The sequence below is a fragment of the Dipteris shenzhenensis genome, chromosome 3 (genome assembly GCF_047967505.1).
Source record: "Dipteris shenzhenensis isolate YYH24624 ecotype China chromosome 3, Dip_SZ_1.0, whole genome shotgun sequence".
NCBI lineage: Eukaryota > Viridiplantae > Streptophyta > Polypodiopsida > Gleicheniales > Dipteridaceae > Dipteris > Dipteris shenzhenensis.
Genome location: NC_141598.1, coordinates 39,863,006 through 39,886,171, shown reverse-complemented (window position 1 = coordinate 39,886,171; position 23,166 = coordinate 39,863,006). Strand labels below are relative to the sequence as shown.

The 23,166-nt window shown below is 41.2% G+C and overlaps 1 protein-coding gene across 1 annotated transcript; it reads right to left on the bottom strand.

Moving 5' to 3' along the window:
• Positions 1-7,545: 7,545 nt before the first annotated feature.
• Positions 7,546-15,627, bottom strand: LOC147903795 (la-related protein 6B-like). The gene is made up of 10 exons (XM_087401342.1): positions 14,502-15,627; positions 14,277-14,358; positions 14,051-14,145; positions 13,893-13,964; positions 13,655-13,734; positions 13,438-13,534; positions 12,281-12,328; positions 11,970-12,038; positions 11,552-11,722; positions 7,546-8,086 (listed from the first exon to the last, which is right to left on the bottom strand). The coding sequence occupies exons 1-10, from the start codon at positions 15,594-15,596 to the stop codon at positions 7,838-7,840; spliced, it is 2,058 nt and encodes a 685-aa protein (XP_087257468.1). The 5' UTR covers positions 15,597-15,627; the 3' UTR covers positions 7,546-7,837.
• Between the last annotated feature and the right edge of the window lie 7,539 nt (positions 15,628-23,166).

Sequence of the window (23,166 nt, the reverse complement as noted above, 5' to 3'; positions counted from 1 at the left end):
ATTACAAGTCATTGTGCATTAAGGATTGGTGAAAGATGAATATTTGAGTATTCTCCTATGAGGATGTTTGATGAATATGACAATTATTAGACTTTTTCTCATTTTCTTGATGATTATGAAAAAGTGTTGTCTTTTCAAATAATTATTGGCATTGATCAATATTTATTTTCCTAATTTATTAATATGGTAAACTAGCTCTCCTTTGATTGACACTATTTTCAACAATACGCATGTAAACATTTGCATTCGAATTGTGCATGAAGCTTGTATTACAATATTGCAAAAATATAGACTACAACTTTCTCGGTTACAAATATAAAGAAGGTTGGAGGGTATGCATGTCTTTATGCTAAGGTGAGCTCACCAATCCCCCTCATAAAGGGAACAATATGTTTAAAGTACCTTCCTTAAGAGGTCTTACTCTTTCATCCTAACCAATGTATCAAGGAACCTCACCAATTCACACCCTAAGAAAGGAATATATAAAACATACGCTTGAGTGGATTAGGTTACGACAATTGCATTCAATTTAGAGATCTCCAGTTGCCAAAGGTTAAAATGCTTCTATATGCCCCTTCTTATCTTATACCATCAATTTTGAGGCTTTTAAAGTGTGAGGCTGAGTACATCTTGTTCCTTTAGCATTTTTGTATCTTTGAGATGTTGGTGTCAGTCCACTCGAGTTTGTTTGTGACTTCAAGGTTAGCCTTCCCTTCTTATTGATTCTAGATTAGTTTAACTTTTAGATTAACTATTCTACCAATCTCCCCGTGTCTAGATCTCAACTTCATATCACGTCTAAAAGGTCAAAGTAGGTTCCTTTTTTAAGCTTCATATTATGGAAAGGACTTAAGGTTGAGAGGGGTTGAAGCAAGACTATTCAATGCAATATGTACCAATATTTCATTCATGTTTACTTTACTACTTAATCACATATGAAAGAGTTCTCTCTCTCTCTCTCTCTCTCTCTCTCTCTCTCTCTCTCTCTCTCTCTCTCTCTCTCGGTAGCAATATTACTTAGTATCCATCATTTTTTCCTCCAAAGCCATGTGGGATCACTACTATAGAGCCTCCTTGGGAGATTCTTGACATATGTTCTCCATCAAAGGGAAGAGAAGTGGTTGGTTTGAGAGCCACTAGTACCGATATACGTAAGTGAAGAACAACACAGCAATCCAATCAAAAACACTGAGCTCAAAAATAGAGATCCAATACTCACATAGATGTTGACATAAAACATAGCATGCAACACATAGAATGATATAAAGTCACACAAGCTAAACAATGTAAGAATGCGCCTTGTGTGCAAAAAGACTTCAGTCTCCTTCACCTTCTAAAACGTGTTCACAATACTCAAATAGCTCCCAAAAGCACAACTTAATAACACAAGTGCACACTCTTCTTTTAATGTCTTCTAGAAGAATTGATACAAAGAGGATGCATTAAGTTAAAGTACACTAACTAAGCACAACAATATTAAGATCTAGAACACACGATGTAAGGAATGAAAAAAAGTATCAACCTTCCAACTCCCAAAAAACCAAATCATAATCAAAGTCTTTCAAAATAAGAGACCACAAAGCAAAACAACAAGAGCATATTGCTTGAAAGGATAGAGGAGTCCAAATGCAAACATAACATTCAAACCATACAAAGGAATGAATGCTCGAAATCTTTAGATCATTGGCATGATAAGTACAAGAATTACGAACAAAAAACCAATTAACAAAATATAAAGCACATGTAAAAACAAAGAGACAAAATCTTAGAGAGATATCTACCTTTGTAACTTGTGGATGCTTGCATGTAGTGCAATGAAAGGATTGAATAGGGCAGCAATGCAAAGTCGTGAAGCAACACTTCATTGGTAATCAATAAAGTGCTCATGCATACACGTGCACATGTGTGTGTGTGTGTGTGTGTAGGTGTGTGTGAATTACCCCACACAAAAAAAGTGTGTGTGTAAGTAAATTTTCACTAAAAAAATGTGTGTGTGTGTGTGTGCGTGTGTGTGTGTGTGTGCATGTGTGTGTGTGTGTGTGTGTGTGTGTGTGTGTGTGTGTGTGTGTGTGTGTGTGTGTGTGTGTGTGTGTGTGTGTGTGTGTGTGTGTGTGTGTGTTTGTGTGTGTGTGTGTGTGTGTGTGTGTGTGTGTGTCAGGCTCCTTCAGAGCCTGTCCCTCATTTGCTTTGGCACTGCCCGTGTTCGAGGAACCTCCTTGGGAGAATTTCAGATCATCTTCGGCTCCGTTTCCCGAGTCACAGTTTTGGGAAACATTTTTTGTTGTTTGGTAGATTTATGAGGTCTTTGTCTCAATACTCACTATTTCTCTCATGGGTGAGATATTGGGCTCTTTGGACAATCTGGAGTGAGCATAATTTGGCATACTTGGGTCGGCAGATTCACAAGTCATATGAATCTTTCCAAGCCTCATTGTGGCAATCCTTATATGATGCGTACCATGAGGGTGATATACATGCTTCTTGCATAGAGTTTTTCTTTTTATGTTTTTGATCTTTGGGATACTCTCCATTTTGGAGACTTCCCATCTTGTAAATTTATGAGAATATAAATACACTACACTGGATTTTACTTTAAAAAAAAGTGTGTGTGTGTGTAGGAGCTATGGCATGCCTCCTTCTTGTTGCTTCCTAGGGTTTGATCCCTCTATAGCAACCTTTGTTAGGGGTTCCCTCAGCCCCCAACTGTCTTCTAATCTCTTTGGAGAGCGTAAAGCCCACCACGAGTGGCTAACTTAGAGAGCTTGTATGTCAACCTTAGTGGATTGCAAGAATTTGAAGACAATTAATTGAAGAAATCTCTTCATACAATGTTGCCAAACTATTCTTGTTTCCAAATTTGCATAAGCTTTAGATGGCTGCCCCATAATCCATATTGATAAATGATAGTCACTTGTTGATAAAATATTTTAATGAAAGATTCTCAATTGCTGATGAAATGGATCAAAATTATCAACATAATCTTGAACAAGATGGAAAGAGTGAGAGGGAGGAGTGCACAAGAGATGATTAACTATCCCTTACATTAAAGTGAAAGAAAATGAGAATACATACATGTTCACCCCTTAGGGTTAGGTTTAAGATTTACACTTTGTAGTCCTCTCTAGAAGGTGCAATTTACATCATTCTCAAAATCCCCTCTTATATTTCTCTAGATAAGGGACGGTGCTTTTTTTTTTAATTTTATGAATATAAAAAGCCACATAATGGCAACAAAAGTGATATAGAAGAAAATGAGAAGTATGTACAAAGTGTAAAGAGTACAACGAAAAAATTATGTACAACAACTTAACCGTCACTTCACCAACTAAGTTGAGTTGGTTCTAGAGAATACCAAGTTGTTAACAAAAGTAGCTCAATTTATCAAGGGAGAGGGGCTTGGTGAAGATATCCACAATCTGTTCTTAGATTCAAACATGAACAAGGTCAATCTCACCACCATTGAGGACTTTCTCATAGATGAAGTGATAGTGCACTCCAATATGCTTTGTTCTAGCATGAAACATTGGGTTCTTTGCCAACTTACTACTATCCATGTTGTTGAGTAGAGTGTAGTATGATCACCTGACACTATCTAGAGTAACCTTGTAAACCATACTACTTCATAGGCAACATTGGCAGACCTTTGCTACAATGGATGATATACATACTATTGGTTGTTTCTTGATTTGCCATGATAAGGCTATTGATCCAAGATTGGAGGAGAAACCTCTTGTACACCTTCTAACATCCACACTACTAGCCCAATTTGCGTCAATAAAATGATAAATGTCTAAGGTTGTGGATCCATCTTATCTGGGTCCATAATCTGTTATACCATGGAGATACATGAGAGTTCTTCTAGTTGCATATCTATATGAGCTTATTGGGGATTCCGCATAGACTGACTAATAATACTAATGGATTATAGAATGTCGGATCTTGTAATGGTTAAATTAATACTACTTGAATATGAAATATAGGGCCTTGTATTGGTTGCATATCTAATGAGCTTTTTTGGGATTCGGCATGGATTGATTAAGAATACTAATTGAAAATGAAATGTTATTTGTATTGTTGAGGATTTGTATCTGATGACCTATCATACGTTGAAAACTTTATGTTTGATTTTAATACAAGAGTAGGCAAATCATGCATGCAGGATTGTTTCAGAACTTCTGAGTTTAATTGTGCCTTGTGTCAGCAAAATTGCATGTATATCTCTTGAAACACATGCGCGCGTGCTTGCCTAACTTGCCTGTGCGTGCGTGGGTGTGTGCATATGTGCATGCATGCGTGTGTGTGTGTGTGTGTGTGTGTGTGTGCATGTGCTCGTGCACACATGTCTGTGCGTGCACGTGCATGTGTGTGTGTGTGTGTGTGTGCACGTGCATGCATGCGTGCCTTGCATGTGCATGTGTGTGCATGCGTGCATGTGTCTATGTGTCTATGTGTCAAGAAAATAATGGACTTTCTCCCATCCCTTCATGTTGAACTCAAATGTGAGCACTGAAATGAGCTTGCCATTGGATCTTGTAATATGATTAAATCATCCATGTAAGCAACAAGTATAATGTCATGTGTGATTTTTTCTTGACGTACAAGGAAGGATGTGAATTAGATGGTTAAAAACTCAAACTTATAAAGTGATTATGGATTCTAGCATTCCATGCTCTTGGCGCTTACTTCTATCCATACAAGATTACAAACTTTTATTGTTGACCTTTGACAACATAACCTTCTGGCTATTGCATGTAGATTTCTTCATCTAGAAATTCATTCAAGAAGGTATTTTTCATATCCATTGGCCAATCAATGTGATACTAAGGAGGCAACTATTCTTACCGTTTACCGTTTTCATGTTTGCAACTGGTGCAAAAATTTATTCATAGTCTATTCCTTGTTCTTGTGCCTAACCTTAGGCAACAACTCCGGCTTTATACGTGTCAATAGTATCATTTTGATTCAATTGTGCTCTGTAAACCTACTTGCATCTAATGGGCTATTTCTCTATAAGGAGATCTGATAAAGACCAAGTTTCGTTCTTGATAAGACCATAGTATGCTTCATCCATGGCATGTTGTCATTCAAGTACTTAAACTACTACTTTCAAAGATTCAAGTCCATCAATTTCTATACTTAAGCATGTCATATATTTGATCAATACGTACCATCTACTCAATTATCAAAATCAAAGTTCTAATAGGTGGCCAAAGGCAAAGGTGATGGCGGCAAGCTTTTTGGATGGACGATGAACAATCCAAGGGACAATTTTGGTTAAAGAAGCCATGGGATATTAGAATATGGAACCATAAGATGCATTGATGCAAAGGTACAAGCCCCGTAACATTGGAACCATGTCCTATGAAAGAGGCATGTTACACGTGAAGAAAGAGGCCATCTTTCTCACCTATGGTAGACAATCATCCAATGCATATTTCCCATCTCTAATGAAAAATGTCCATAACATGTAATATATTCCTTACAATCCTATGAAGCGCGTTGAATGTTATATATGTCGATTTATCAAATCCACCTTGTTGTAATGATGGCAATTGATTGGAAGTCCACTAACTCCACGTATATGTGTCTGGTTCTCTAACATGACAAATGAAAGAGTTACCTAGTGAAAAAGAGTACCCTATGCTCAACATTTCACTTGTCCAAATGAACATTTTATGCATCATCTTTACTTTGGAACTCTTTCAATTCCATTGCATATTCATGTCAGACCTTCCTAGTATACACAACAAGATTAAAGCAACTCCCAATTGCATCATTGCTTCCATTATTTGCAACAATTGCATTGTTACCACTAATCTCGTACTACTAATTGCACAGCTAACATATTTTTCCGCTCTCCTTCACCACCAATTTTGGTAGAATTAGCACCTTCTTTACCATGCTAGCGGCACTACTATTTTCTTTCATTTATATCACTATTCCTACAATACAACAAAAATGCACATCAAAATTACCTAAATTTCAACTTCAAATATCTCACTCCTAATATACTAATGAGTTTCATTCTACTCCTTTCTACTCTCCTCTTTTATTCTCGTATTGATTTGTACAAACCGACAAGCGTTTTTCAACAAGTCTTGTTCTCTAGTAGGCCAAAGATTGAACAAAGATTGTACCAAGCCATAGATCAAGATTTGTAGAAAACATGGTAGATACCAAGAAATCATTGAGGAAAGGACACCACCACAAACACAAGGTAGGCATCAAGATTATGTGTCAGCAAAGCCAAACACAAGAAGACAAGCAAGTCTTTATTATACCACTGACACTTACACTATGTAGAGACTTTGCCAAGCTAGGCTTGCATCTTTGAACTTACAAAGCAAGCAATGCCTATTCATGCCTTACTTAGGACTTCTATGATCTTGTGTTATGTGAGCCAAAAAAAGCCTCGTACATTTGTTGTGAGGTTCTAGGAAGATGAAGATAATCAACAAAACCATACCTTAGCATCCACAACACCTTGTAGGCTTTCTAGTAACACTCCTACATCAACCAAGGCCAACATGGGATAGTTGCAAAAGCGTAAAGTCTTATGCTTGTTGACTAATGTTTTACATTGCTTGTGATGTTTACATATAAAATCAACATGTGCTTGGATTTCCTTTTGTACCCAAATATTACAAGGGTACTCTTGATACATATTGAACCGCTTTAAAAGCAACACACAATTTTCAATACATCACCTCAATGCCCTTGTCCATCCCCAAGCATCCTAAACCATTCATATACATTTGGCCAACCCATGCCTCTACATTAATTCTCCATCAAAAGAAGCATGCAACTACAATAGTTGTGAAAGGGATTTTGTGGCCCAAATCTAGTAAAGTTCAAGATGCTTTCAATCGGGTTTGTCAAACTACTTTCAAGGTTGTGACAATAAGAACTGCCTCATGCAAACACTATGCAAAAGCTACCTACCAAATGCTTCGCCATGAATTGAAATAAACAAATTTGTCATTAGTCTATATTACTCACAAAGAGATATGATGCTATTTTACCCAACTTTCGCAATATTGCAAGAGTGACCACGGTTTTGAGGTAGGGAATTTAACAATAGAGAATGATGTAGAATGCCAAGTGATCTATTAATAAGGCATCTTCATTAGCCGTTCTTTTTCCATTTGAGAATGGATGTCCTAAAAGCTGCCATTAAATGTACTAGGCAATAGCCAATTAATCCTGGTGACAAAAAGTTTACAAAAGAAGAGCACAAATATGCTCATTCCAAAAAAGGGCTGTAGCAAACTTTCCGGTTGCAATGCAACTCATTTTCTGCATGGAGCTCCTATGTGTCACTAAGCTTTTCATGAAAGATTTTTTTAATTAGTTTGACTTTCAACTTTAGATCCACAAAGCATGTCTACATGTCATTATTTTGGCTGTCATTTAAATTCCATGAGAAAAAAGAAAATATGTTTCGTTTCCTAGCAACTAATTGTTTTTGGCCGACTGAAAGCACATTCATGCAAAGGCAGCAGCCCCATAGAGAGAATTTTCAGCTTGTAAGACAGGAATCCATCAGACTGTAAAATACAGCTGGTATGTTGAGCCAGTAGCACAAAACAAACAATCACCAACTGGTCTTTTCTTGTACAGGCATCCTAACCCACTCAGCTTACACAAGTGGACACAAGCCAAAGCACTCACCACCTCACCGGAGACACATGTACAGCCTGCCTACATGATAGCTAGGGAAAATTGTCGATGGTTTTGTATCATGTGACAAAATTCAGTATCAGGAAGAGTATGGGGATTGAAGCCTCAAATAATCTCTGGCAAGACCCAAATTCACAGAAATTGGAACCCAACCAGACTAAATTGGATTATTACTCAGTAACTTTCCCCGGCCCACACTAAAACCTCGGGTTCCATCAGGCATGCGGGGTCCTGGAGGTGGCTTTGTTTCATTATTAATAAAGCTGTTGGCATGTGGAGGAGTACCCACAGGATGACTGCGACCACCATTTGGATGGAACTGCCCACGTCCCCTACCTCGCCCACGTCCCCGACCTCTTCCTCTTTTGGATCCTCCATCCTTTTCGTTGTAGAAAGTTTCATGTCCCTGTTAAAAGCCAAGCATCAGATACCTCGTCTCCATCATGTAACACAAGTTGTAGAATGAAAAAATCGAATCAGAAATCCTCTTCAGCCAGGAGCCTCAACATTTAATCTGCTCTAAAAGACTATTCCATGGTCCAAGACTGAAAAGGAATATAAAGGTCCCCAACGCTTCAACAACCAGCATGGCACGAGAGTTGTTTATTATCTATACAATTCACATCTTTAATTTTCAGAAAAAAGTTGCGCTTTCCAGCTCCAACAAAGTTGGGATATAACATGCCCTTGAAAAAAAATCAACACCACCAAAATGACGCAATGATGTTGCATCTCTGTCAGTACAATCGCCTGCGGAGTTCATTGTGCTTGAACATGTCGACTGCCAAGCATACTGATATGCCAAATACCAGACATTATTTATCCCCTTGAAACTCCCTTCTTTCCTTTCAACCCTTTCCAATTCAAGCACCTTCTGAAGCCCCTCTAAGCCTCCCAAAGGAGTTACAAGTTCTAAAGTCTTAACCCTGGGCACACAGAGACAAGGTCTTCCATAAAAAGGCCTACATGAAGTTCCTCATCATATGGAAGGGTGTAACAACTGACGCATGGAAACTATTAATCAACATCAGGACATTCTGTCTTTTACCAGCTGAAGGACTGCACCCTTAATTGCACAAGCTCCTCTTGAGAAAGTAACCTCGTAAATTTTAAGGGAAAAAAAGTGTAGTGAAGGGATAGCTGACATAACGACAGCTTAAGTTATTGCAGGTTACACTTAATAGTACTCAGGGTCAAAATGGAATGAGACCAACACATACGGATCCTCTACTCAAAATCGTATGTTTGCTCGTTACGTGAGATGCTGATCTATCCCTCTCCAACAGCTCCCTGCTGTCTAGATTCCGTCACTACACTTACTTACCCCTTTATCTAGCCCATTACAGTCACCTATTGCGAGGCTGTATCCTAGTCAATCTGCCCTATCTCCTGGGCTATTCGTAGCCCTGATCCAGGGCCTGTCACAGTATCACATTCTGGACATACTGCCAGTCATACAGTCCGTACTTGCTACCCCACATGGCAGCCTGCATGCTACCCGTGAGGGCGACCGCACAGTGGATCGACCAGCAGGTAAATCAACCTGACGTTAAGATCGAGTGGTTGGATGGAATAGGTGGTCACGAGTAACCCTAGCCCATATGATGTATGGCATGGCCAAACTATATCACATAATGCACTTTTCTCAAAATTCAAGTGTGCATTTTCATAAGCTTTCCTAGCCAGTCATAAACCTCATAAGAACTTGGGTGCCAAATTGTATATTTATTTCCAGTCTTTGACAGCTCCTGTCCAACATGTTTGAAAAGAATATCTAATGTACAGCAATCATCATATATATCCCAACCCTGCAAAGTATTGCTTGCTTGTGTTGCACTAGACTGAAAGGGGAAGTATAGCAAGAATTGGAAACCACATCTGACGTTTGAGGCACGACAATCTTTTCAGCAAGCCCATAAGGGATTTCACTAGATGCAACATTTCTCTGTAAGGGGCTACAGATTATGGATGGTAATTGCAAAATTCAACTAGGACCTACTTCAGAATGGCATGAACTGCCATCTGCTGTGTAACCTGCTGAAATGCCTCTGACTATGCATGGGTAATCTGCAGACAATCTGCAGACATTGCTGACATGGATGACACAATAGCAAATCACAGCTGGAAGTGCTTCATGCTACAGAAGCCCACACTGAATTTGGTTGGGCCAGTGGCAGATGGAGAATAGCTGCAACAAGTGCTGCAAGCATCAATGAACAGGGGAAGCAACCTCGGCTGTTTGCTGCTTGAAGCAACCGAATGGATTGCTTTTTATATATATATGCTTGGCTGCTTACACCTGTTTCGCTAGTAATATGACCCTTTATAGGTTTGTTGTGCTGCCTTGAAGCTGATGGCACAGTGGTGACCAAGGCCAGGAAAACTGGTACTGAGCTCCAAATTACCGATGTGAGAAAGATGTAAGAGAAAATTTGGAGAGAAGATGGAGGATAGAAAAAGATGGAAGATGGAAGAGAGAGGGGAGGCTCAGAGAGGAAGAATGGGGGGAGAGAGGAGATAGAGAAGAGGGGGGGGGAGAGAGAGAGAGGAGGGGGCGGGAGATGGAAGCAAAGAGCTAGATGTGGACTTACATAGTCTTCTCCACTACACACTTTTTCACACTGCCTAGACCCGACCAAACCCCTAGGCAAATTAGCCTAATACCCACTGGTCCAATTTTTGGCCTTTATACACTCATCTACTATAAAAGGAGGCCTTGGGCCTCATTGTACCCATCCACCACAAGCCACAACAGCCCATTAAGGCACACAGGTAGTAGGAGCCCGTGGTGCTCAGTTTTGCTCATATTTTTTGCAGTAATAGGTCAACCCCTTGCCTGTGGAGTGAATTGTGAGGTCATATGAAAACACTTTTGTATCCACCCTTGTCGGAGAAAGGTTATGAAGATGTTTTGCTGCCTATATCGCTGGGCTTCATCATGTGTATACCTAGATGAATCCAGGAACAATCCCAAACTCATCCTCTAAAAACACAACATAGTGCAGTTTCAATCTCACGATAGTCACTCATAAGACTGAAAACCATAAACTCCATCACGCATAGTAGGGACTAGCTACTATGACATCCCCACTGACGTCATCAACGCCCAACAGTGGGTGTACACCATAGTATAAAAGTATGCTCTCACACATACAAATCCACACACCCACACATACTTGAGCATCCATTTATACAAAGTCTTCGTACTGAGTTTCTTTTGGCACTCCGAAGGTGAAGGGCAAACTCAGCGTGTGCTTGATATAAAGGTGTGCAAATACTTGTGAGGGAGATCTGAGAGCACTGTAGCCCATGTGAACATTGCACTGCAAGGGTTTGGCTACAGCAAGCATTCCGTTCTTAGTTTAAAACAATGATTTCAAGCAAGTAGCAACCACAGAAATATGAAGGAAATATTTTAAATAGTGATGACTACTATTCAGACTAAAGCATACTAAGGGAAAAGTGTGTCGTATGGTTAATAGCTATGGAGTAGATCGATAGTTGATGTGTGCCAGGGAGAGTGAGCATGCACGCGCACGAGAGAGAGAGAGAGAGAGAGAATCGATAGTTGATGTGTGGGAGGGAGAGCGAGAGAGAATCGATAGTTGATGTGTGGGGGGGAGAGCGAGCGAGCGCGAGAGAGAGAGAGAGAGAGAGAAGCTGAGAAAACTTCTAAAACAAAAAACTGGAAATAAAACTGCATGGTTAGCCAAGCAATGCTTCTGATCTCATTTGGACCCCTGCCTTAGGTTGCTCTTTAAGCTTACCAATTCATTAGACCTGCATGAAAGTTTGTATGTTTGCAAAAACATTCAAGAAAACCAAGAAAATTTTCCTGCATTAGAAAGAAGGCAGGGCAAACCAAGCTCACCACAAGTTCCTCAGACCTCTCGACACCATCAGAGCCTTCCTCCCCGATCTTTTCAGACACATCATTTACTGAAGAGACAGGATCTTCTTCACCTCCGCTCCCATCACCTCCCTCGTTTGGTTTGCGAGCTCTAATACTATTAAGTTGCTGATGGCTGTGTTTATTCTGAAACTGCCAAGATCAAACACACAAGGTTCAACCAAAATGGTTTTCTTTCTTGAAACACAAATATATCCAAGATGGAACCAGTACTCCCACCCCCACCCCCCACCCCCAAAAAAAAAAAAAAACTTGCCTTCCTCCCAACAAAAAACTTATCATCAATTTTAAATCTCAGCAATTCTTGACCATAAGATGTTTCAAAAACTCTGAAACGCCTGCAATATTCAAAACATTAAAAATCAACACAAAGCCATACCGTCCTCCTGAGCAGTAGCCTGACATGAAGTCCACTTCTCCAATTCCGATGATCTGTGAGCTCAGAAACCTGATCAAAAGGTCCAATTTCAGCACAATGCTCCAAGGTTCCTATTACATACTCTAGAATGTCAATGCTTCAATGTCCCTAGTACTATCCATTGTCAATACACTGCTGAAATGTCCTAGTAACTACTCTCGATATTTCTAGAATATTGAATATTCTCAATATGAGTGTTACATAAGCTCTTCATCCAGCTAGAACTGAGACTAGTGAGATTATTATTTCAAGCATTAGTTTTAAGTACTCACAGCTCGTTCTGCTTGCTCCACAGAATCGTATTCTATCAAAGCATGCAGCTGCAATTCCACAACATCCTATTGCAGTCAGTACATAGAGGGGTTTCAAATCAAGACGTGCGATAATTACACTGCTACTATTTGTATAATTGCACTACTGAGCTTATGCACACATCAGAGAGAACTACGGAGACGACTGCTTGTATATCAGCAGATAAAAAAAGAAACCTCCCCAATTGGAGAAAGAAGCCTCCCCAAATACAGTACAGTAAGAGACTGAACATCACATCCAGTTACAGTCAGTACATGGAGGGCTTTCAAACCAAGACGTGCGATAATTGCACTGCTACTATTTGTATATCAGCAGATGGAAAAAGAAACCTCCCCAAATACAGTAGAGAAAGAGACTAAAAAATGAGTTTTTCAAATAGCGTGCCCTCTATGAGGGGAACTTGTATCTGACCTTACAGCAGCATATATCTAGATGAATCCAGGAACATGCCCAAACTCATCCTCCAAAATTACAACACAACCGCAGTTTCAATCTCACGATAGTCACTCAACTCCATCACGCATAGCAGGGACTAGCTACTATGACATCCCCACTGACGCATCAGCGCCCAACAGTGGGTGTAGACCGTAGTATAAACATATGCTCACACATACAAATCCACACATGCACATATACTTGAGCATCCATTTATACAAAGGTCTTCGTACCAAGTTTCTGTCAGCACTCCGGAGGTGAAGGGCAGACTCAGCTGTGACAAAGGCTGGCACTAAAGGAGAAGGCTAATAAAAAAGTAGTCCACATTCTCTTCATTCAAGCTACAACTGCTTGTGAAGACTATGATTTCATTTTAGCCTCTCCCAAACGAGCATCCAAGCAAAAAAGTGCTTGGACCATCCAGCTGACGGGGCAACGCACTACTTATCACAATATCAGCAACTGATAAGCATGGTAGCTAGAAGTGCAATAATTACACCAGTACTAATTGTATGTGAGGAAGGTTTAGATTCTCTCAAGCAAATGGAAAAAGAACCCTCATAATACAGCCTCCCCAAATACAGCACAGTAAGAGAGAAAAGATCACATCCACTTGAGCTTTGAAAACAACTTGCACTCTATGAGGGAAACTTGTATCTGTTCTTACACCAACAACTGATACCTTGTTGCTAAAAACCATGTCTGTTTTTATGAACTTGGCAGATGCTTGATTGGCACCATTGACTGCCTCTGGCTGACATATCCGCACCATCTTCACACTGAAGAAAAGACAGTAAGAAATGGGTAACCACACAAACACACAGGTTGAAGAATGAATTTATATCCACAAATGCAAAATCCCAATGACGTGAAACCGTAGTAAGGATGTAGAAACATACTTGCCAACACTTCCGAAACGTCTCTCCATAGAGGAGATAGAATGGTCCTCAGGAAGATTTTCGACTACCACTGTGCGCGACTGTGTTAGCAGTATAAAAACAGCAAAAAACCAGCTGTGTTAGCAGTATAACAAGTTTTGCAAAAGGAAACCTTCACCTTACACAGATGCATACAAAAACCTCATATCATCTCCTAACACAATCTTTGAACTAACTTATGAAGCTCAAGTAGGCAAACCTGGACTTCTTCAAGATCTATATCTGGCAGAGGGTAAAGCCGCCGAACTTTCTTGCCATCTTCACTTACCACCTGGTAGAGATAACCAGTTTTCCCAGATGAGACATATAGAGAGGGATCATTCATGTGGTTAACATGGCATTAAATCACAAAATTACCAGCTGTTTTGAGCTTCGGAGAGCAGTGGCCACAAGCGCATGACTTTTAACCAGGTTTTTAATTTTTCGAAAAGATGCCACAACTGGGATAGGAACTGCAGAGAAACCAGTGCCAAGTTCTCCTTAGACGCTCTTGAATGAATCATCAGACAAATTAATCCAACACGGGATAGAAATTAAGACCCAAAAGAAGAGCACATAATGGTTGGTAAAAATCAGGGCTTACCAAAACCTTCAGGGTCCTTTCTAACAAACTTCATCAAATAGTTATCAGTTGGAAGATTGGTATCACTGAAATAGAACTCTACCTGTCGGAATAAAATCGCACATCTGTAAATCAGATATAAGCCACACCTTACAAGAAAGGACCCCAAATCAAGAACCATACCAAAAAATCGGAGTAAGTGCACGTACGAAATTGTCGTGAAAATGTGTATAATAAAACATTTACCTGTTTCACTATCTTTGTCTTTAATTCTTCTGTCAAAACAGGCTTGGAAGTCCCAGCTGGAGTTGAGCCAGAGTCCAACTCCTGAGGCTGATCCCGGCCTTGAGTAGTGTGGACATCGATACCCATGGATTGCATAGCAACGCAATCAGATATATGATCAGAGTGAGGATGTCCTGGCACATTCATGGGATGAGAGGGCGTCATATAAGCTTGTGCTGGTATTGGCAGTGGTGGGGGAGGTCCAGGCAATTGCATGCCTAATAGCCCCGGAGGAGGAGGGCCTAGCATTGGCATAGGACCCATCATAGAGCCTGGTATAGGTGGAGGAGGCGGACCTGCCATGGGTGGGGAATAACCTGTTCGTGGCACAGGAGGGGATGGAGGATACAAGGGAAGCACCCCGGGTGATGACCCAGGTGGCACTATCAACGGTGGAAGGGCAGGGGAGGTGGAGCTTTTAGGTCTAAACTCGGGTGCCTGTGCATTCAACGACGAAGTCCTGCTAAGAGAACGAGGCTGAGGTTGAGGCGGTTGCTGTTGTTGCTGTTCCTGTTGCTGCTGTTCCAGCTGCTGTTCTCGCTCCTGTTGCTGCTCCTGCTCCTGCTGCCGCAGCCGTTGTTGTTCCTGCTCGCGCTGCTGCTGTTCCTCTTCGTTTTCCTGCTGATTAGACGAAGGTGGTTCTTTGAATGCATCATCGAGAGGATCAGAGCAGCGCAGCCAATGCTCCTGGGCATCGCGATGCTCCAGGACATCTGCGTGCGGACGATCGCCATCAGAGCTGTCGAGGGGCACAATGCGAGGCGATCGGGGGGGAGCAGAGCTGCAATCGGGAAGTTCCTGCAGCTGAGATTCGCTGCAAGGCAAGCAAGGGCGAGGTGGGAAACAGGGAGGGGGCGATTCCAGCGGTGGCGATTGATTGCTGGAAGGCAAGAGGACAGGATGGGAGGCGGAAACGGAAGATGGGGGGGAGGAAACTGCCGAATTGGTGGTGGAAATCGGCGATGGAAAAGTGGGGAGAACCGATTCTTGGCTGGGGGAAGCCAAATCGCTGCGTGAGGGGGACGAAGAATCGGAGGAGGGAGGCGCAGCTTCCATGGCTTTTGGAGCTTGTTTCGTTTTCTGCTCCGCCCTCACCCTTCTTTGCCTTCCTCCTTCCCCTTTTATATCCCTTGCCTACACTCGTGTGCCCCCCCCCCCTCACACGAGCCACCTCCCTTTTGACCTAAGCTCATCACACTCACCCTCTTGACCTTCCCTCCTCCTCCCCATACCAACACCTTATCGGAGAGTTTCCCCCTGGTTTGCAACTTTGCAGTGTGCACACTAGGAATTTCAATTCGGTTTCAACGTGGCGGTTCTGGAGGGAAACCGTGGTTGCTCCTTGACCCCCCCCCCTCCCCGCTCTCTAGTAGGGCCCTGCCAGCAAAAAAACCAGTTTTCGCCATCACCCAGCTTGGTTGTTTGCAAACCTGAGCTCCCACGTGAACAGGCTCTAAGAGCAGTTTGTGTGGTGTCACACCAACAGTCACACAAATATACCTAGGAAGTACTTCCTTGCACCTATCGAACTATCACCCCTCCTCCAAAGCAGAGCCGCCACCTAAGAAGCAACTTCAACCATTTATTACCTTCCGTTTTCACAATATGCAAGTGCGAAAATGGATTCCATTGCCAAATGGCGGCTTTTTTTTTGCTCCAAATATGGTCTACCATCAGCTCACATCTCCACACGCAATCCACAAAAGAAATCTCGCGTTGGCCTCTCTCTCCTAAACAACGTTGCATCATGGGGAAGTTACTTGTCGAAGCTATGCACTAGCATGATTGTGCTCCAACATGGAACTAAGAAAAGAGACAATATAACTCCCCTAGGGTGACCTCTACGGGCTTGTTTCCACGTTGGTCAGGTGCAAGGCCAATCTAGGCACCCACAAAGGTAGGTGTCACATGTTCCAGTTATCCTGGGACCTAGTGCCGGACACATGATGTGGCATGTGTGGAAGACACGTGGGAAGGAACGTTCCCCTAACTAGCGACCCCATGCTACGTGCATTACATTCAATACATGCAACACACCAAGATGGCTAAAGGAGTGTTTCAAAAATCATTGAATTCAACCTTGGACTGGACATGCTAAAGGCCACCGCCTCTCCCTCTATTCTCACACACATGAACCAAACCAACCAAACCAATACGCACCCACATGCGCACACTCGAGTCCTAGCTCAAGGTGGTAACACAATTAAAAAATGACCTAGCCATGGCGTTCACTAACATGCAACAACGTGCTTCCCCTCGCCATGATTCACTCTGCATGCCTTTAAGTAAGCCCAACTGAATGCACACAGATCTCCTTGTTCTACCTTCAAACCTCTTGACAAGAAGAAGGCCTCTACTAGGGAGACATCGGTTCCAGAGTTGTGGATGACCTATGCGATACTCTCCTTAAGTAGATGCTAGACAAGGAGATAACTAACTATAGCCTAATAAATGCCTTGCAAAATTGATGCAAAGCAGACACTAGACAAGGAGATAACTAACGAGAGCCTAATAAATGCCTTGCAAATTGAAGGATCACTACGAAAGGTTGCTAAAGTATGCCATGGCCAAGTAAGCCCTTGCCTAAAATCTCAATAGTTGCCAATGGCATAAGTCCCATCAGATCTATCTCAAATACCCATTAGGTCTATCAATTGTTTCACATTCATACATCTGACACCATAATGTCATTATCTTTGGTAGTGCTCACTTGGTAGAGTAATCTTTGTCTTTTGGCTATAGGACAAGTGCACTTTTTTGCACTTCACATGTTACCCTTGTAAAGTCATTGTATTGGCTATATTTACCATTGCTTCCTACACATATCAACCTTGTAAAGCCCCTTGGCTATTTTCGGCACATTGTTACCATCATCTTATTATAGGTTTTGATCTTCTACATTCGCATGTCCATGAGATTGAGCAAGTTGAGCAAAAGCCCCACAAAGGCACCTTAGATTTCTTAGCTTTCAACCCATGCATGGATTTATGAATGCACACTTCTGCATTCTCTTTCAATAGCCTTCACATCTCAGTGTATCATGGGTAAATACTCTTGACACAAGATGGGCAAGCATCTACCACTAAGCCCCAAATAGTCTCTCTAGCATGGAGCCATATACATTCTAGTTATAGTAATGATATTCTAGTCATAGCTCCGAATGAAATCTCATAGTGGAAATATTAACTACTTTGTCCTTTTTATGCCAAAGGTATGACAATTTTGATTCAAAACTCGTAGGCCTTGAAAGAAAGGAAACAAGTCCTTCTATGTCATATGAAACTAGTTCAAATGCATCAAATTCATCACATGGTTGCCTGGATCTGACTCCACTTTCTAATCATGTAGATTTGCAAGTAAGCCCTTAGTAGCATAAGGCTGTTCCGTACACATCACCATAATCCTATTTTGGTGACACTTTCTAATCATGCAGATTTGCACAGAAGCCCTCAACGTGAGGCCCTTCGATCTACATCTAAACAATTTGATTCTTGTATGGATGTATAGCCATCACATGCTTGCATTGGTCAAACTCCACTTTTTGATCATGCGATTTGGCAAATAAGCCTCTGAATGAGGTCTTTCCATCTCTTGTGTTTGAAGATCAATCCTCAACATAAATACATTTCCACATCAGTTTAATCCTACCATAGTACGACTGATATTACTAGATTTTGCCATTAGGAAAAGTAGGGAATGACAATGTTCCAACAAGAAGACATCCCTTCCCCACTAGATGTTCTACTTCCACCCTTATGCATAGAGTAGTCATCTAGCCACAATACATCCTTGAATCAACATCGATGCTCCCAATAGTATATCCATGAAATTAAAGGCCTAATACTCTAGTGAAATTTTTTGTCAACTTAAGTGGGACATTTGGTCAAATCTAGAAACCCTAATTTTAGACTTGATTAATTTATTTTGTGATTTATTTGCACCATAGTTTTGTGATGATATTCCAGACTTGAAAGAGGGCTATAACTATGAAATCTGGAAGAGTGCGTAGGGGACTACTCTTTTCCAAAATGTGCCTTATAGTCGCACCGTTATGGATTTCATAGTTATCGGCATCTTTAGTCGCACAGTTATGGATTTCAAAGCAAAATGTGCCTTGTAGTTGCACCGTTATGGATTTCATAGTTATAGGCCTCTTTTAGGTTTGAATTTCATCAACAAGATTGGATCAACTCAAGCAACACTTTACTACAAATAAAACAAAATAATCAAGTCCAAAATTAGGGTTTTTAGGTTTGACCAAATGTTAAAACTATTTGGTACTTTTGTACCATATTGAGCTCTTAGTGAGTGTCTATTGTGGGTGAAATGATCTAAGGTGAGTGTATATTATGGAACTTGGTGCTCAAAATAACATTGTAAAGTTATGAATTGTTTGTGGCTGTAAAATTTATAACATTAGACTTTAGATTGCAAGCCCCAAAAAAGGTGAAAACGACTGCAAACACAACCTTTTTTTAACATGATTTTTAGGAAAGTGGAGTGTTGGTCAATCAACATGTGACTAGAGCATATTTTTTGCAAAAAAGTACCTTCTAGTTGCACCATTGTATTTTTTGAAGGGTTAGAGGCGTCTTTTTTTTTGTTGAATTTCACCCATTGTATGCACTCAACTCAGAGCATATTCTAAAATAAAATATACCAAATTCACTGGGACATATGGTCAAATCTAGAAACTCTAATTTTTTACTTGATTTTTTATTTTTGGATTTACTTGCACCAGAATGTTCTTTGAGTTGATCTTATGTTGCTAATGAATTCTAGACCTGAAAGAGGCCTATAACTATGAAATGTAGAATGGTACGATTGGGGAGTACTTTTTTCAAAAAAATACCCTCTAGCTACATCGTTCTAGATTTCATGGTGGTAGGCCTCTTTAAGGTCAGAAATTTAAGCAACAACATAAGGTCAACTCAAAGAACACTTTGGGGCAAGCTTTGATAAATTTATTTGGGGCATGTCCTTAAGTATAGAAATCCTAATTCTGATATCGATTTTTTGGTTCTAGTCAAAGAGCCTACAATAATTTTTCTCTATAAAATAAGACCTATATAATTATGGATTGTAGAGAGGATATGGATAAAAATAATGGGAAAATATGATATAAACTATAAACCCTAAGCTAGTAGAGGTACATATGTTTCATGCTTTGTTGCAAAGGACATCAATTGCAATGCCTAACTAAATACCATTTACTGTTGGGGCTTGTAGTGCATGATGCGTTGATGTGCGAGCTTCTTCATCCTCGTCACCAAAAAATAGTCTCTATTAATCTAGGAATTCTTACCCATATATAGTGTACTCTAATGTAGATCGCCTCTATGTCATCAAGGCTGGTGTCATCAAAGCGTGCAATCTCTAACTATTGGACAAATGGGAGCTTCGAAGTCAATGACATCCACATAGATGTCATTGGAGAGTTGGCATCGTGCCTTCTCCTCTTGTACATCAGTTTCTTCCAACCCTAAATAGTGATTGATCTAATGATGCCTTGATGCATCATCATGATCATAGGTTGAGGAAGAACTTGGATATACTGAAAGGATAACTTGGCTCTCATTCTTTTCATCTTGTAGGTTTAGGAAATAATCTTGAGGTTCTGTTTCCAGGTTCATGTGGGCTGCTCCACGACTTATGGATGAGCATGGACCCTCGGCTTCTGTCTAAGCTCCTCCCCTTGTACATCGGTTTCTTCCAACACTAAATAGTGATTGATCTAATAATGCTTTGATGCATCATCAAGATCATACATGCCGATAGGATGAAATTTTCTCATCTTGTAGGTTTAGGATATATTCGCAAGGTTCCATTTCCAGGTTGACCTAGTATGCTCTACGACTTGTGGATGAGGATGGACCCTCGAGCTTCTATGCAGCATCCTCCTCACACTTACTTCCTATGGGAGAAAATAGAAAGGGACACATCTCTCTCTCTCTCTATCACATACAAAGGGCAAGAGAATGCGTCCTAGAGGGGAATATAATATTCTTTAGGGGGGGGGGGGGGGGAGAGAGAGAGAGAGAGATTGTCCAAGGTCCTTTTGGGAGTCCTTAAAGGATTGGCTAGGGTCAAGAGAGAGTTCAAAATGTCCAAGGGAGCGAGGGGCGCTAAAACTATATATGGATAAGAATTAGAGAGAGGGATCATTAGCAAGAAGAAGGATCTTGTTAACGGTCTTTTTCCCTCCCCCCTCGTTGACCCGTGTGCTCAATGCTCGGAGGAAACTGTGCCATGCTTGTGAAGACGCCCTCTCTTGCACCTAAATGCTTGGTGCACATGCCTACTTGGTGCAAAGGGTGAAGTTGTACGAGAACTAATGTGGGGGTTTCGTGCTGAATGGGTAAATTTGTATAGAGATGGGTGGAAGAGCAGAACCCGAATGACAAGAAAACAACATTAATTGTATATAACCCAATGCACCATGTTGTATTACATAAAAAAAGGTACCTTGATCCATTACAATAATCGTAGCTATAAAAGGGTGCTCATGCAACAACAGTGCAAGTGCTCGCCTCAACGTAGGCACAGATCTTTCTTTCTTAGCAACAAGATCCAACCCCACAACTAGAACAAAGACTAGTATAAGCAGAGTGTTGAGAGAGTGCTCCTCCACTCTCAAACTTCTCTCTAAATTACCTATGACTCCCTATCTTACTCATAGGGTGGTAAGCCAGTCTCCTACATTCTTTCCCAAATTCTCTAGCCCCATCGATTCTTACTGGACCATTTGCTATATACTTGTTGAGCCACCTTGCTACTCAGATGCCCACCACACCACTTGTTCCTTGTGTACTTTACCTTGGTGCTTGATGTTGGGTACTTGTTGACCCGAGGTCAACATCTCGCCTCAACTCGTTCTCATTCGTGTCCACTCTAATGATCATGGGCTAGCTGGGACTAGTCACGCTATTCAAAACTTGGTGGCTAGATTTGCTTTGGATCACTATCTACACATAGAGGTACGGGTAGGTTGATTTGTAGACCATTGGCACCGAGAAGGTGGCCGACAAGGTGGAGGACCTGCTAACCAAGATCGACACCGTCGAGGAGATATGGGATCAGCAGGTCCACAGTGGCTTGAGTTGTTTAGGACATAAGGCATTAATAACTATTGAGACTTAATCCACATAGATCCGCCACACTTCTTTAATTGCTTGATCACTTGGACTATGTCTAGATCCATAATTCCCAAGTGCGCAAACTTGTATTTATACCTCTTGTGTTGCATTTGTGGATATGTCCATTTGGTGATGGGGCTCTTGCAAACATCCAACAAATTAAGCCACATTTGGGTGGCTTCTGTAGCTACTACTCCCAAGAGTCATTCTATCAATCAAAGCAGCTCTACAAAGTATTCTAGTAGTGTTTGAGTAGTTGGGCGGGATAGTTTGTGGACTTGAGTCATCAATGCTTGCTGCTCTACTTTGTAAGTTTCTTGTTTCTCTACTTTGGCCTTGGCTAGTATCAAATCAAACTATAAAATGAAACCTCTACAAGAAGATAGTCGAGAGGTGTGACTTGTACTGGGGATTGATACCTAATAGACTAGAAAGAAGATGCAACGTTTGCATTATGCGCCAAAGCTGTATTCATGGTGCAATAAGTGACTCTGAAGTCTTGTCTACTCATAATGGTGCATAAGATATTCTTTTGCATAAATAGTAGTAGTAGGTATTGGCTCAATAAAGGGAAGGTAGGGCCGTGTATACCCCCAGATGGCGGTTGCTCAATTTCCAACATTGTAGAGCACCCCAGCATGGAAATGTCATTTAAACCTGGTGCTAGGGCTAGGTGCCTACTTGCTTAGATCCTTAGCCAGCCATTGTCTTTGAGCTAGTCATATTAAGAGTTTGAGTACGTATAATTGAGGGGTTTTGTGTGGTGAATCTATGGCCCCCTTGACTAGTAGGGTCATCTTCATCGTCAGGGCCCTATTAGTGTGGCCTCCTATTGGGTGCTCCTCTAGTGTTGGGCACGTTTGCATAAGTCACTCGATTTATCCCAGATTGCACAACCGACCCTTGAGCACCTTGTTCTTGGCCTTTAGCTTGGAATTCTTGACCTAAAGCCAAGTCACTTCTTTTGAAGGGACAACATCCTAGGGTTGATTTGATGGTGGCTACTTGAGTGATCATTTCTCGAATTGTGTATTGCCTATGAGCAATCTGAGAAGGGACCTAGTGCTTCACAATATGACGAAGTGTCTTAAGAGCATTACCACCTTCTGTGCATAAGCTACGTCAAATTTCTTGTAGCTCAACCATAACCATAGAGAGACCACCTTCCTCAAAGAAGAATGCCTCTGGCACTCCCACATGCTCGAGATTTCTTGTAGCTCAACCATAGAGAGACCACCTTCCTCAAAGAAGAATGCCTCTGGGACTCCCACATGCTCAAGAGCGCCAGGTAGCGAGACCAATGCTTGATTCAAGGGAGACTATCGAGGTTGAAGCTCGTCCATGAGGATTGACCACCCATGGGCTATTGGGTTGATGTTTCTTGCTTGGAAATAGCTCCTCACGACCATCGTGACCCTTGATTGTGGTAGTTGTATTCCTGGCTCAATTCTTCTTCTGAACCCTAATCATGATCTTGGTCTAGTTTTTGC

Excerpts from the sequence above, each read along its gene's own strand:
- LOC147903795 (XM_087401342.1), bottom strand. The coding sequence starts at position 15,596 with ATGGAAGCTGCGCCTCCCTCCTCCGATTCTTCGTCCCCCTCACGCAGC. Across the intron at positions 13,535-13,654 it reads CGTTTCGGAAGTGTTGGCAA|TGTGAAGATGGTGCGGATAT; the intron begins GTATGTTTCTAC and ends TCTTTTCTTCAG. Across the intron at positions 11,723-11,969 it reads GGCTACTGCTCAGGAGGACG|TTTCAGAATAAACACAGCCA; the intron begins GTATGGCTTTGT and ends TGATCTTGGCAG.